Below are 16,244 nucleotides of genomic sequence, written 5' to 3' on the forward strand. Positions count from 1 at the left end.
AAGAGAGAAAGCAAGCCGCCAGGTCCAGGACTCGAACTGTAGTCAGCCATGTGGCGTCTTTAACCACCCTGCCACCTGCTGGCCCCAAATGGTACTTTCAATGGACAGAAGTATAAGGGATTATAGGAAGGCCAGAATTTACATAGAAACGGCCTTTTTTGATTTGACATAATGCAGAATCTTTAGGGAGGGAGGGTTAAAGTTCAGCAGCTATAATAGAGGAAAAAACTGGGAAATGTATGTACATATATATGTATGTATATATACACAGGGAGAGAAAGAGAAAGTGAGAAAGCACGCTGGATGGGTGCTGACCACACCACAGTCCCTTCTTCTCCACTCTTTTATCAGGATTTTGGGCGTACATGTACATGTACATGTTCACAGCATGTTTTTCAAACCTCTGGGTCCGCGATTCAAATTACTCAGTTGGCCGTGGGATCCATCCACAACACCTAACTGGCCCAGGGAACTATATTCTTAAAGCAGCATTAGCCTTCAGTGTCATCAAAATAACTATGGTTACTCATTTTATTTTCTACTTTACCTATCTTGATGTCAAAAAAGAAAAAAAAAAAAAAAAAAAAAACAACTTAAAAATTCTTCAGAATTTTCTTTTTCCTGAGATGAGCTCTTTTCCCTGGCTTCCAGTTATTTCCTACCAATATTGGGCTGGGGCAGAACTTCTTGCACACTCTCCTTGTACAGCTGAATATAGTATCACTCTCTCTGACTATAGATTTTGTACACACCTAATTTACAATTATTTGGGATGTCTTTTTCTAATTTTTGTCTTTTCTCATGCCCTTTTTTTTCCTCCCCCAAAGGCGACAGCCCTGTACAGTGTCTGAAATTTTCCATTTTTGTTGGGTGCTTTTTATATATGCAAAAGGTAAGAAAAGAGTAATATTTATTTGGATATTAATTAGTTTACTTAATTTTCTGGTACTAATTTTGTTTACCTGTAATATGTTTCAGGATAAGAGTCTCATTCAGAATTTTTTCAAGGGTTTAATCCCAGATTCTTTACATGTTGCCTTTTATAAAAAGGGTTTTTTGAATTTCTTTACAACATTCAAATCTTCTCTTATTAAATGGAAAACCCTTTGCTTTTGTTTATACACAACATCTTTTCCACCCAAAACTGTTCTTCTGAAGTATGAAGTATCTACCCTTGTTTTTTGAGCTGTATTTTTTTCATGAGACACCTTATTCAGTTGAATGGGATTGATCATCCTAAGAGTACTTTGATTACTTTTTGCATCCTATTCAGATAAACATTCTTAAACAAAGGCCTTTACTACAATTTCTCTTCCCTTCCTTTCTTTTTAACTTTGAACCTTCCAAAGGTGTACATTCAGTGAAATTTGGTCTTCTATATATTTCTATGTAGAAATCTTAACAATCTAAAGAAAAGAAAGAACAGTTATGTATTAGTTATGTAGATTTCTTGATAGACTACGGGGCATGCCTTTGCCTCTAAGAAAACAAAGGATCTTAGAGCTGGAAAGAGTTTCATAAGTATAAGATAATCTCATTGTTAAACCATCTAGCTCAATTTACTCATTCTAAATACTGTGCAGCTGATTGATGTCCAGAAACTAGCTACTAGGAACAGAACTAAATTTGAATTCAGATCTGGTTTCTGATTTCATGCTGGATATGAAGGCCCCTGGCAACCATGTATCACCATTGGTCTTCGGTTGGCTCTGTTTGATTGTAGTTGGTCCTTTCTTGCTAGTTAGGTGAGAGCCATCCTTTCTTTGATCTGCATCTTGATTGAGAAGAAAAATCTTTGTTCTGTCAAATATGAGCTGTTAGTTGTTATGCTTTCCATCACATTAGCATGTTTCTTTAGTGGAGTTGAAGGTGGCATAATCAGTGGCATGCAATAAAGGCTGAGGAATATTTAAACTGTTGTATAGTAGTTGTAACAAGTTTCACCTTGTACGGCTGGTATTATATATGATAGTCTTTTCATATGATTGTATTGGACAGGTTTGTCTGTCTTTCAGGATTTTTATTTGTTTTGTCTTTTTTTTTTAAATAACTTTTATTTTAACTTTTTATTATTATTTTCCAGTTTGATCAGAGAGAGACAGAGAGAGAGAAAGTGAGAAAGCAAGTCACAAGGTCCGGGACTTGAACTGTAGTTGGCCATGTGGGAGTCTACCACACCACCTGCTGACTCTTGTCTTTTTTTAATACATGTGTGCTTTGGAGTATGTATTCAGTATTATATAAATTTAAAAAAATAATTTTATTGGTATTATTTTGGTCTCAATCAGCTGGGGTGACATATTATTTTTATAATTGACTCAGTGTTAAATTTATCTTATTATCTATAACAATTTGACCCTAACAACCTTTGTCTTTTCACAGGCCACCACTGTGATTTTTTATGATGTACTAGGATCATTTCTAATAGAGTTTAATTGGTTTTATTCTATACTTGATTTATTTATTTTGGGAGAAGGTGTATTCTTTTATAGCCATCTTTCTCTTGATTCTTTGCAGCCTTTGGGCCATCTCTTTCTGATAAATAAGCTGACTTTTTGCCTGCTAACTTTGTTGACTTCTCCTGGAAAGTATATACCAGTGGCAAGTGTAGGCTTGTCTCATGAGAGCTTTGTGGCCAGGAAACCAATAGGTGCCACTTCTTGTTTTACATGAAATCCTAACTCTTCTTATCCCTGACACATAACCAACTCTGGAAATTAAATAGGTTTCTTTTTTTCTTTCTTTCTTTTTTTTTTTTTTAACTCATTTAAACTGAGATTTATTTGGTCAGGATTTTAAATGAAAAGTATGTCGTATTGGGACAGTCTTGTAATTTAAGTTAGACTTTGGTCTTTAAAGTTTTTCGTTTTCAGCTTTTTGTTAGAGGTTTTGCCTTCTCAGGCAAGTACACATCAGTGACAAGTTTAGGCTTGTCAGTGTGAAGGGTTTGTAGCTGGCAACCAATAGGTGCCACTTCCTGTTTTACATAGGAGGAACTGAGTATATTTAAATATTAAACCTCTTTATAGTAGAGCCAAGCACATAACTAGTTTGATTATGTCAATGTAGAATTTAATCTATTAATTAGCATGCATTTTTCTGGTCATAGAGATATATTTTTTCTTTCCAATTCATTTTAAGTTGATTGGTTGTTTGTTTCCATCTGTTAAAATGTTTAATTGTTTATCTCAATATGCTGAGGTAAGTGTTAACTTTCTTTGGCAGAAAGGAGAGGAAAAAACCCTGAAACCTAGGGCTGTGTGTGTGTGTGTGTCTGCGTGTGTTTGTGTGTATGTATGTATGTATGTGTGTATGCATCTATTTGGGTAGGCTTTACGTGAGGTTTAGAAATAGGTCTTTAGGTGTGTATATGAATCAAAGTCATCTAATGTTACCAGAATAATAGTTCTGGTAACAGAACATTTAATAATCAATATAAATCATAAATATAGTGCTTAACCAAATAAGGGAATAAACTTGAAGTTATAAAAAAAGTATTTTTAATTTTAAGAATGATAGAACTATTTACTTGAGTGTAAAAACTACTTTTGTTGTTAAATACTGTAGAATGACATGTTTCTAAATGGTTTTGGTTTTGATTTCTCATATCTTTGTTACTAAGCATCAGCAATTATCCTTGGGGTTTATTTTTCTTTTAATACTTTCTAAAATTTTTATTTTATTTATTCATTCATTTATTTTTATTTGACCAGAGAGAGAGAGAGAGAGAGAGAGTGCGCGCAAGCCACCAGATCTGGGATTCAAACTGTGGTGGGTCATGTGGGAGTGTCCAGCGCCTTAACCACCACGCCTCCTGCTGGTCCCCAGGATCTTTAATTATACTTCTGTTGTATTAATTTGTATGAGCTTATATTATTATGTTAAAAAGTTTAAAATGTTACTGTTAGGATTCTAATGACAAATTCTGGTCATTTAAAAGTATGTACATGAGAAAAGTAATTATTTGAGTCATTTTCTCAGCAGTTCCTTCTGAGTATTCTAGTAATACTCATGACAAAAACTATTTTCGTTCAAAAGAATTTCTTATAGTTTAAGATAATTTATAAAGATTTTTTTTTTCTTTTTAATTTGCTACAGAGTAAGTGTGCTCGTGGTGCAGGGGGGAGAGAAAGAGGAAGAATAAAAGTGAAAAAAAAATCCTTCTAGAGGAGGGCTAGCCATGCCACAGTTCCTTCTCCTCTGTTCTCTTGAGACTTGGGGCACACAAGTACACGTTCCCAGTGTGTTTTTTAAGCTGCTGGATCTGGGACTCACATTGCAGTCAGCCTTGTGAGATCCAGCTACCTTAACCACCATGCCCCCAATTGGCCCTAAAATGTCTTCTTTTCAGAATTTCTGAAAAAAAGCCAATAATAATAGTTTTAGTCAGCTACTAAGTATTTAATAAGTGCTTATTTAATCAATATTGAATGAATGAATGGTATTTTTAGTAACGTTTTAGTTTTCATTAAACTTTTAGAAATTTATTAAATGTTAGAGAAATATCTCAGCATGTAAATTTGTCAAAACACTTAGTATAACTCTCGAGTCAATTTTGTACAGTATTGTATAATGTCATAATTAAAGGAAGAAATGTTTTGAAACATTGTAAAGTTGATGCTAATTTAGTCCTATAAATGTTTACTGTTCTGTAGGTAATTTCCCTATGATTAGTGATGATTTAGTCAATTCTTACCATCTTTTGCTGTGTGCTTTGGACTTAGTTTATGGAAATGCCCTTCAGTGTTCTAATCGTAAAGAACTTGTGAATCCTAATTTTAGAGGTAAGTTTGTAAATCAAATATTGTATAACCCACATTTCTACGATATGTTTACTCTTGGAAGTTGTATATGTAGTACAAGTTTCCTAGTATCAGTGGGCACAGTGTTTTCAAAAGCTTCCACCATCACAGTTATCTAGGATATTCATAACCAGGAAACAAGCTCTCTATAAAAATACTTTTAGGAAAAACAATTGCAAATATCACAGTTTAAAGTCTTAGATGACAACTTTAGAAGTTTCTGAAATACTCAAGGCATTTAGAAACTCAGACTACCACAGATGACATTAAAGCTGATAATGTTTTTGTACATTGTTAATCTGTGTGTCTGACACACTATAGTAGTTCAGAATTTATGGGAGGCCAGCAAGTGGCATGTTGGTTAAGATGGTGGATTCCTGGGGCTGGCAAATGGTGTGATGGTTAAGGGCACTAGACTCCCTTATGGCCCAATGGTTCAAGTCCCGGACCTGGTGGCTTGCTTTTTCACCTTCTCTCTCTCTCTCTCTCTGTCCCTCTCTGGTCAAATTAAAATAAATGAATAAATAAAGTTAAATAAAATAATTCTTTAAAAAACAAAAAACAAAAAACATGCTGGACTCCCATGTGGATGACCCTGGTTCTAATCCTGGACCTAACAGCCTAAAAGCCATGCTGAACATCTGTGCGTGTGTGCCCCAGTCTCAAGAGGAGAATTGTGGCATGGCCAGCCTCCCTGGGGGTGATTTCTTGTTTTTCCTCCCTCTGTCTCTTTCTGGCAAGCACAAATACCCTTTAGCCAAAAACCTTAAGAATGGGGGTGGTGTGGTGGTTAAGGTGCCAGATTCCCATATGGCTGATATGATTGGATTCCTTGATGCAGTTGGAGTCCCGGAACTGGTGGCTTGCTTTCTCACTCTCTCCCTGTCTCTCTGTAGTGAGTACATGTGCCCTGTACCTACTTAAAAATAATAACAATAATATAAATAAAAGTAAATAAATCTTCAAAAAAGTATTTAATGAAGAATTTTAATCCCAGGGTTTTTTTAATTGAATCTCAGATTATATTTCTGAAATAACTAAAATGAACTTTTTTTTTCTTTTTTTTAGAGAGGTTTTTTGCTATAGGGCGCGTGCGCTCACCAGACAGAGAGAGACATAGAGACAGAAAGCGAGAAATCACCCCCAGGGGGGATGGTCACTCCGCAATCCCTTCTCCTCCATTCTCCTCTCGGGATCTTGGGCACGCACGCACACGCGCCCGGCGTGAGTTTTAAGCCACCGGGTCTGGGACACGAACCGCGGTCGACTACGTGGGAGTCCAGCGACATAGCCATTACGCTAACTGCTGGTTCCCTAAAATGAACTTTTATTTCTTAGACTAACAAATGTATGGTAAGGATTATTTTAGCAATACATTTAGTAGGCTTTTTGGTATGTAATTACTATGAGTGATGTACACATAAGAGCTGAATCTTTGAATTACAAAGCAAATGTTAAAATTTATAAATGTATAAATGTATAATGTATAATGCAGTGGCAATTTGAATAATGCCATGGTAGGATTCTGGATAATTGTCAGTTTTGGATTGATTCCAATTGGAATTACAGCTTGTCTAAGAAGGTTATTATTATTTTCTTTTTGAGATTTTTGCTATTGGATATATGCGCTCACCTGAGAGACAGAGATGGAGAGACAGAATACGAGAAATCACTCCCAAGGGTATATGGCCACACCATAATCCCTTATCCTCCATTCTCTTCTCAAGATTTTTGGGCACATTGGGAACCAGCAGTTAGCGTAATGGCTATGTCGCTGGACTCCCACGTAGTCGACCGCGGTTCGCGTCCTGGACCTGGTGACTTAAAACTCAAGCCGGGTGCGTGTGCGTGCGTGCCCAAGATCCCGAGAGGAGAATGGAGGAGAAGGGATTGCGGCGTGACCATCCCCCCTGGGGGGTGATTTCTCGCTTTCTGTCTCTATGTCTCTCTCTGTCTGTCTGGCGAGCACACGTGCCCTGTAGCAAAAAACCTCTCTAAAATTAAAAAAAAAAAGTAAAAAAAAGATTTTTGGGCACACATGCTCATGTGCCCAGTGTGAGTTTCAAGCCACCAAGTTTGGAAACTTTAAATGCAGTCGACCACATGGGAATCCAGCATTTTAACCACTGTACCACCTGCTGGTCCAACAAAATTAATTCCTTTAAAAGTGTATTTCTTTCTGAGAGAGAAGGCAGGAGGGGGTAGGTATATGTGACAGAGTCTTGCTATACTGTAGTCCTCCCTGCTACCCTTCCAGCTATGAGTGCACCTGGTGTGTCAGATCCATTGGAGATCTTATCCCAGGCCTCCTATATGGCTCTAATATTGCACGGTGGCACCCTACGGCCTGCTGCACTATAACTAGGCTAAAAGGTAGCCTTTTTTTGGAGAGAGGTCTTTTTTTTTTTTTTCCCCGTAGGGTTTGTGCGCTTGACGGATAGACAGAAAGTGAGAAATGGAGGGATGGCTACACTGCAATTCCCTTCTCCTCCATTCTCCTTTTGGGATTTTGGGCATACATGCATATGCACACGGCATTAGTTTTAATGCCGGGTCCAGGACTCAAACCGCTGTCGACTACATGGGAGTCCAAAGACATAACTATTACTCCGTCTGCTGGTCTTCAAAAGATAGATTTTTAAAGTTAGTGGAGTTTGTTATCTTAGTTGCTCCTGGTTTAGTAAATTTTTTTATTTTTAAGGTTCTTGCTATAGGGTACATGTATTTGCCAGAGAAAGACAGAGAGGGAATACGAGAAATCATCCTGCAGGGGGCTTGGCCATGCTGCAATTCCTTCTTCATTCTCCTTCTGGGATTTTGGACACATGTGCACACACATCCAGTGTGTTTTCTTTTCGTTCTTTTTCTTTTCCTTTTTTTTTTTTGAAAGATTTGTGTTATAGGGTCTGTGCGCTTGACAGAGAGCGAGCAAGTGAGAAATCACCCTCAAGAGGATGGCCCAGCTGCAGTCCCTTCTCCAGTCTCCTCTAAGGATTTTGGGCATGCACGCCCAGTGTGGGTTTCAAGTCATGGGGTTTGGGACTCAAACTGTGGTCAGCCATGTGAGAGTCTAGAGCTTTAACTATTATGCCACTTGCTGGCCCTGTAATTTTTTTTTTTTAAAAAGAGAATTTTGCCGGCCCGCAGGTGGCGTGGTGGTTAGGGGCTGTGGATTCCCACATAATCGACCTCAGTTCGAGTCCCAGACCTGGCGGCCTGCTTTCTCACTTTCTCGCTCTCTCTCTCTCTCCTTCTCTGGTCAAATAAAATTAATGTATTAACTAAATAAAGTTCAATAAAATAGTTCTTTAAAAAAATGGCTTTCAATAAGTTCCAAGTACTACATTAGAGAAAAAGGCAGAATGGTGAGTCCATTTCAAAGTTATACTTTGAAGTGAATGAGCCTAGTAAATGACTGGGATTTTTGGTAAATGACAGCCCTTCCACTAGTAGCTTGGGCAATCATCTGGTCCAGCCCAGGCCTTCAGAGGGGGGTAGTGGTGATTTTTTTGTTTTCTATCTCTCCAGCAATTGCATGCTCTCTATAGCAAAAATTTCTCTAAAAAAAGTGTATAATCTTTTTTTAAAATTATTTAATTTTATTTATTATTATTATTATTATTAATTTGACTAGGGAGACACAGAAAGAGAGAGGGGAAGCGAGAAAGCAAGCCACGAGATCTTGCACTCTAACCATGGTTGACCACTTGGAAGGCTAGCACCTTAACCACCACACCACCTGCTGGCCCCAAAAGTGTAGAATCTTTTTGTTTTTTGGAGAGGTTTTTGCTATAGGGCACATGCACTTGCCGGGAAGATAGAGACAGAAAGTGAGAAATCGCCTCCCCCAGACAGGATGACCATGCCATAATCCCTTCTCTTTCTCCTTTTGGGATCTTGGATACACACATGCGCCCGGCATGAGTTTAAGCCACCAGGTCTGGGACTCGAACCACAGTCGACTACATGGGAATCCAGCCAGAAAGCCATTACGCCAACTACTGGTCCCCCAAAAGTATATAATCTTTTGAAGAGCAAAAAAAATTTTTTTATTGATGGTGGGCACAGGTGGGCACATGCACTTACCCAAGCGAGAGAGAAAGAGGGAAAGTAAGAGAGAAAGCACCCAACAGTGGGGCCCCATCGTATTGCAGTTGCTTTTCCTCCATTTCTCATTTGTGTCAGGGTTTGGGGCATGCAGACACATGCACCATCATATTTTTCACTCACTGAGGTTAGGATCTGAACTGTGGTCAGCCATGTGGTATCTGACCTTCCATGCACATGCTATGCTGTGAGGCTAGCACAACAAAATTTCTTTGAAGTGAAGTTTGTTGTTGGAATGCAAGGCTTATTTGCTAATTTATATTTTATTTTTTTGTGACTTTCAGATCTTAAAGCAATAAACTTAAAATAAATTTTTAGTTTTCTAACCATCTCTAGATACTGATTGATAATTGAATAACTGATTTTTTTGAGTGGTGATACACTTTCCCTCTATTTGTCTTTTTTTAAAAAATAATAATTTATTTAATTTTTAAAATGTACTCATTCATTTATTTTAACTTGACCGGAGGGAGACACAGAGACTGGGAGAGAGGGAAAGTGAGAAAGTAAGCCACCAGGTCGAGGACTTGAACTGTGATTAGCCGTGTGGGAGTGTCTAGCACCTTAGCTGCTATGCCACCTGCTGCCCCATCTTTTTTTTTTTTTTAAGAGAGTTTTTTTTTTTTTTTTTTTTTTTTTTTTTTTTATTGGTTTTGTGTCCCCACAAGAGGCTATAGGGCTTGTGGACTCACCAGAGAGACAGAGACAGAAAGCAAGAAATCACCGCCCCCCTCCCCCCAGCGGGGATTGCCACACCACAATTCCTTCTCCTACAGTCTCCTCTAGGGACCTTGGTCATGCATACACACATGACTAGTGTGAGTTTTAAGTTGCTTGGTATGGGACTGGAACTGTTGTTGACTATGTGGGAGTCCCAGCAACATAACCATTATGCCATCTGCTTGTTCCTGCCTGTCTGTCATTTTTGAGGTATATTTAAGTAGACTCAAATTATGTTCCTTTATAGTATTTTCTCTAAACTCATATGATAACTTTTATGCTGACTAGACTCTATTTTTTATATTTTAGTTTATTACAGTTTGGTTTATTGAGTGCTAATATCTCTATTTTATAATTCTGTGCATCATAGGTCTGTCTGAAGATTTTCATGCTAAGGATTCTAAACCTGCCTCTGACCCACCTTGTGTCATTGAGAAACTCTGTTCTTTACATGATGGCCTAGTTTTGGAAGCAAAGGGAATAAAGGAACATTTCTGGAAACCTTACATTAGGAAACTTTATGAAAAAAAGGTTTGTAAGTAGCAAAGAAATAATGTGAGCATGTTTTCTGGAGAAAGAGAAAGAATTAACATGATGACTAATGATCTCTTTTTTTATGATAGCTTCTGAAGGGAAAAGAAGAAAATCTTACTGGGTTTCTAGAGCCTGGAAACTTTGGAGAGAGTTTGTGAGTACTTCTGGTATAAAACTATTTTAATATTTTAAATTGTATACTTAGGAAACCTCAGAGTTTATTATTTATTTTTTATATTTTTGTTACTCTGGAAGTCTAGAATACATTTTGTGGGAGAATACAGGGAAGTAGTAACAGTTTTGTCAGGGTGCCCAGACTTGGTGATATAGGTTGGAGTACAGTGTTAGAAAACCACATGGTAGGTACAGCAGGTGGTGTAGTAGTTATGGTGCTGGATTCCCACTGGACCTGGTGGCTTTAAATTCATGCTGGAGGTATGTGCATGCTTGCTCAAAGTTCCAAGAGAAGAATGAAGGAGAAGGGATTGTGGCATGGCCATCCCCCTGGGGGGTGATTTTTTGCATTCTGTCTTTCTGTCTCTTGGGTGAGCGCATGCACCCTGTAGCAAAAATCTCTTTAAAAAAAAAAAAACAAAAACAAGAAAAGAAACCACATGGCAACTATAGTTCAAATCCCTGGGCTGGTCAGCCCGAAACATGCTGGACATGCATGTTAGTGCCCAAGATCCAGCAGACTAGAGGAGTGGAGGAAGGGGAATGCACTGTGACCAAACTGCCAGAGGGTGCTTCTTGTTTTCTTTCTCTTATGTGCACACTTCCATGAATAAAACATGAAAAATTTGAAAAGTTGAGACCAGAACATTTGTTTAGGGCTCAGCCCTGGATGACTCCTGGACCATCTAAAAACAAAATTCTGTTTGATGGTCAGAAAAGTCATGATGTATTTTTAATGTTTTTCTATACAAAAGTGTGTCATGACTTTTCTGATGACCTAATATTACTGTAAGCATGCTTTTAAATTCATTGAAAATTATGACTGTTCTTTTTTTAAAATTTAACTTTATTTATTTATTTTTTAATTTGACCAGAGTGAGAGAGGGAGAGGGAGAGGGAGGGAAGGAAAGTGAGTAAGCAAGCTGCCAGGTCCAGAACTCAAACCATGGTTGACCATGTGGCAGTCCATTGCCCCTTTACCACCTCGCCACCTACTGAACCCATTTATGACTGTTCTTTAAAGCTTTGTTAGGCTTCTGGATTCTAACTTTTGAAATAAAGATATTCTCTTGTAACTGTATGGTAAAAAATGGTAATATGGAAGTACAGCAGTCCTCAGAATTACCTAGAAGTGCTGGTTAAGGTACTTAAATTTCTCACCAGGCAGACTGATGCAAGGTGCTCACTCTGAAACACTGTCAGCAAGACTGTGTGGAGCACTGTATAGTAGGCTTACATTTTATACCCTTCCTTTTTTTTTTCTTAAAGAATTACTTTATTTAACTTTATTTATTTAAATTTGACCAGAGAGGAACAGAGCGGGAGAGGGAGAGGGAGAGGGAGAAGGAGGGAGGAAGAGAGGGAAGGAGGGAAGGAAAGCAAGAAAGCAGACCTCTAAGTCTGGGACTCAAACCATGGTCAGCCATGTGGGAGTCTAGACCTTTAGCCACCATGCCACCTGCTAGACCCCATACCCTTTTGTTTTTATAATTTACAGTGATCCCACTAACAATTTTTTCTTTTAGTTTTGCTATAGAGTGTGTGTGTTCAAAAAAATCAGCAGGAGTTGAGAGAGAGAGAAAGTGAGAAATCACCCTCTTGGGGGATGGCCACACCGCAGTCTTCCTTCTTCATCCTCCTCTCAGGATTTTGGGCACACACTCACACATGCCTGGTGTGATTTTCAAGCTGCTGGGTCTGAGACTTGAACCACACAGTCAGTCATACGGGATCTAGCTGCCTTAACTTCTATGCTACCTGCTGGCTTTATCCTACTAAAATTTAACTTTCAAGAAGTTATTATAATTTTTGGTAAATAAAAAAATGGTGTAATTGGCCTGAAACAATAACCAAAGTGACAGTTTTGTGAAAGAGTACATTTTGTCTTTTTTTTTTTCTTATAGTAAAGCCATCAATAAAGCCTATGAAGAGTATGTTTTATCTGTTGGGAATTTAGATGAACGGATATTTCTTGGAGAGGATGCCGAGGAGGAAATTGGGACTCTCTCAAGGTGTCTGAACACTGGTTCAGGAACAGAGACTGCTGAAAGGGTGCAGATGAAAAATATCTTGCAGCAGCATTTTGACAAGGTGAGTTAAGCCATGCCAGAAAAGTGGAAATACAAGAACACGTCATCCAGGGGTTCTGTTACATTTTGCTAATTGTGTGTGTGCACGCAACTTGCTTCCAGTATGATAAAGAAAATTCCCATCATACTTATTTGAAAAAATTGTCTTTATGTTTATTAATTTCCTTTTTGTTAACATCAACTTTCAAAAATTTTAGTTAGGCCTGAAGAAAAGAAAAAAATTAAACCTAAACAAATCTGTTATGCAGTTGTCAGTCTTGAAAAGATTGGTCAGTTATAAATACTCCTTTATATGTTGTGAATAGAGTAGACATTTAGAATCTTTAACTGACCTGAATTGGGACCATCATTTAAGAGAATGGAGAAACTTGAGAACTACAGTCTTAAGTTTTGTTGGACTGAGTGTCAGGAACATGTATTATTACTTCAAACAGAAATTAACAATGATGGAAATTTAAGAGTTTCCCTTCTGTTGTGTGGTAATCACAGAAAACACAAAGCTTTTGACAAGTTCCTCCAGAGTCAGTGTGGATAATCCAAGGGGCAACTCAATGGCTTCAGATGTGAGACTGATCTACTTACTTATTTAACAAATATTCCAGCGATACTTTATATGCCAGATTGTGTCCTAGACACTGCGGATACATCAGTGAACAAAACAGCTAGGGATGCTCATTTCTAAAACAGCTTATGTTCTAATGTGGGGAGATGACAATAGATAACCAAAGAAGTGTAGATAGCCTGTTGGGTGATGGTATATGAAGAAAAATAGAGTAGTGATACAACATTGTAGGTGGAAGGGTGGCATTAGTGGGTTTTCGGTTATTGTAGTTAAGGTGGCTGGGAAAGATATCACTGAGGAGGTAATACTAACGAAAATTTGAAGGAAGGAAGGAAGGAAGCAAGTAACTTAAATAGCTGGGGAAATGTATCTGAAGTCAAAACAATAACAAGTAAAGCCATGAGGTAGGAATACGACTGACTTTGTGGAGGAACAGTGAGGGTGATAGTGTCGTAGGAATAAAGTAAAGGGAAGGGGGATAGGAAGTGAGGATAGGAGGGAAGAGTGATAAGTGAGGATAGGCAGGTCATATAGGCTTTGGTAGCCATTGTGTGGACTTATGCTTTTCTTCTGATTGAGATGAAAGCCATTAAGAGGGTGTTTTTGAAAAGAGTGACCCTCCCCACACAGGTAGTCTCATTTATGTTTTTAAAGGTCTTAGGGGGAAGTGGGGACAGGAGTGTATAGTCCATTATTGTGTTGTTAACAAAAATACCCAAGACTGGGTTATTTATTTAGAGATTTTTTTTTTCCCTGTAGGGTGTGTACACTCGCTGGAGAAACAGAGACAAAAAACGAGAAATCACCCCCCAGGGGAGATGACCATGCCGCAGTCCCTTTTCCATTTTCTTCCTGGGATCTTGGGTATGCACACACACGCACCCAGAGTGAGTTTGAAGTCGCCAAGTCTAGAAGTCTAACCATGGCTGGCCATGTGGGAGTCCAGTGACATAACCGTTAGGCCATCTGCTGGTCCCAAGACTTGGTAATCTATTAAGAAATAGAGGTTTATTGACTTACAGTCTGATGGCTGGAAAGTCCGAAAGGCATAAGCCTGGCATCAGGGAGGCCTACAACATGACCAATGGAAGTACAGAATAGGGTGAGTGTAGGCAGAGAGAGAGAAAGCAAGCTGCAGACAGCTTTTTCTAACAATCAACTCTAGCAAGAACTAACTCCTGGGACCAGCAGATGGCATAATGTTTGTTGTTGGACTCTCATATAGTTGACCGTGGTTAGAGTCCCAGATCTGGTGGCTTAAAATTCATGCTAGGCATGTGTGCTTGTGTGCCAAAAATCCTGAGAGGAGAATGAAAGAGAAGGGATTGTGGTGTGGCCAGCCCCCCGCCCTCCCCGAGTGCAATTTCTCACTTTCTGTCTCTCTGTCTCTCCAGTGAGTGCACACACCCTATATCAAAATCTCTCTCAAGGAGACCAGCAGATGGCATGGTGGTTAAGGCACTGGATACTCCCACATGGCTGACCAGGGTTCGAGTCCTGAATCTGGTGGCTTGCTTTCTCACTTCCTATCTCTCTCACTCTCACCCTCTGTCTCTCTCTGGTCAAACTAAAAAATAAATGAATAAATAAAATAAAATAAATAATTATTAAAATCTCTCTCAAAAAAAGAAAGAAAATGAACTAATTCCTTCTCACCAGTGCTAGTGCTACAACTCACTGGGTCTTCCAAGGTATCATTAATCTATTCATGAGAGTGGTGCCTCCATGATGCAGCATCATGATCCAGTCACCACTGGGCTTCGCCAGCTCTTAGCACTGAGTGCCAAAGCATGAACTTTGAGGGACAAACCATTATCCAAGCCATAACTGAGACAAGGATGGAAATAGTGAGTTGAGAGTTCATTGCAATGATTTTAGTGATAGTTCATAGTGGCTAACCTCACAGAAAAGGTTGTATTTGGACTATATTTTGTAGCTGGTACCCACAGGCTTTTCTGATGTGTGGCTCTAGTGTGTGAGAGAAGTGGAGCAAACTATGATGACTGCAGTTGGGTGACAACTGTAAAAACCAAAAGCCTTACAAGTGCCTGTAAGATGTTAAGTGATCTGGCCTTGTTACCTCTGAATCATCATTTTCCTCACTCTTTCCACTCATGCCACCCTCCTTTTTCATTCTTCAGATATGCCAAGCATGCTGCCAACTCAAATCCTTTGTCCTGCTGTTTCTTCTGCCTAGAACATGTTTCTTCAAGATGTTCTCATATGGACTGCTTTATCACTCATCTGGTCTCTTATAGCCTGACTACTGTATAAAGTGATAACGACCGACATTCTCTCTAACCCTTAGGACTTCCTTTCCCTTTTGCTGTGCTATTAGTATTCCTGTAAGTGTTTATCACAGTCATTAAGCAGATAGGTAGAAAGAAGTGTTATCTCTCTCCCTACATTAGAATATAAGCTTTATGGCGGCCATGACTAGTGATGTATGCAGTGTTTGGCATGTAGTAGGCCTCCCAAGAATATTTACTTTTGACATTTAATGAAAGGGGAGGGTCGGGACCAGCAGTTGGTGTAATGGCTATGTCGACCGCAGTTCAAGTCTTGGACCCGGTGACTTAAACTCATGCCGGGTGTGTGTGCATGCGTGCCCAAGATCCTGAGAGGAGAATGGAGGAAAAGGGATTATGGTGTGGCCATCCACCTTGGGGAGTGAATTCTCAGTTTCTGTCTCTCAACCTCTCTGTCTTTCTGGTGAGCGCACGTGCACTATAGCAAAAACCTCTCCAAAAAGGAAAAAAAGAAAGGAAAGGGCAAGTCTTGGGGGAAAAAAGTCTAGAGTTCGGTTTACAGTATGTTAAATTTGAGATGTCTTTAGGCAGAAGTTGAGAAGTTGAATAGGCAGGTTAAATATTCAAGACTGGTATTAACAGCAAAGGTTAGGGACACACACACACACACACACACACACACACACACACACACACACACTGGGTCTTCAAAAAGTTTGTGGAAAAATTAGGCCAGCAGATGGCGTGGTGGTTAAGGCAGCTGGATCCCACATAGTCAACTGTGCAGTTTGAGTCCTACACCCAGCGGCTTAAAAAACATGTGTACCAGGCATGTGCATGTATACCCAAAATTCCAAGAGGACATGGAGAAGGGATTGTGGTGTGGCCAGTCCCCCTGTAGGTGCTTTCTCACGTTTCCTTTCCCCACTGTCCCCATCTCTAGCAAACACACATGCCCTACAGAAAAATTTAAAATAACAACCAAAAAAAAAAAAACCTATGCACG

General features: G+C 39.1%; 1 protein-coding gene across 1 annotated transcript in view; it reads left to right on the top strand.

Moving 5' to 3' along the window:
* The window catches only part of RBL2 (RB transcriptional corepressor like 2), a 67,429-nt gene that overhangs the window by 14,546 nt on the left and 36,639 nt on the right, over positions 1-16,244 (top strand). Inside the window, 5 exon segments of the mRNA XM_006148377.3 lie at positions 828-892; positions 4,656-4,784; positions 10,000-10,160; positions 10,253-10,317; positions 12,242-12,428. Coding sequence (XP_006148439.1) covers positions 828-892; positions 4,656-4,784; positions 10,000-10,160; positions 10,253-10,317; positions 12,242-12,428 — 607 coding nt within the window.

Source organism: Tupaia chinensis, unplaced genomic scaffold (genome assembly GCF_000334495.1).
Source record: "Tupaia chinensis unplaced genomic scaffold, TupChi_1.0 Scaffold000235_1, whole genome shotgun sequence".
Classification (NCBI taxonomy): domain Eukaryota; kingdom Metazoa; phylum Chordata; class Mammalia; order Scandentia; family Tupaiidae; genus Tupaia; species Tupaia belangeri.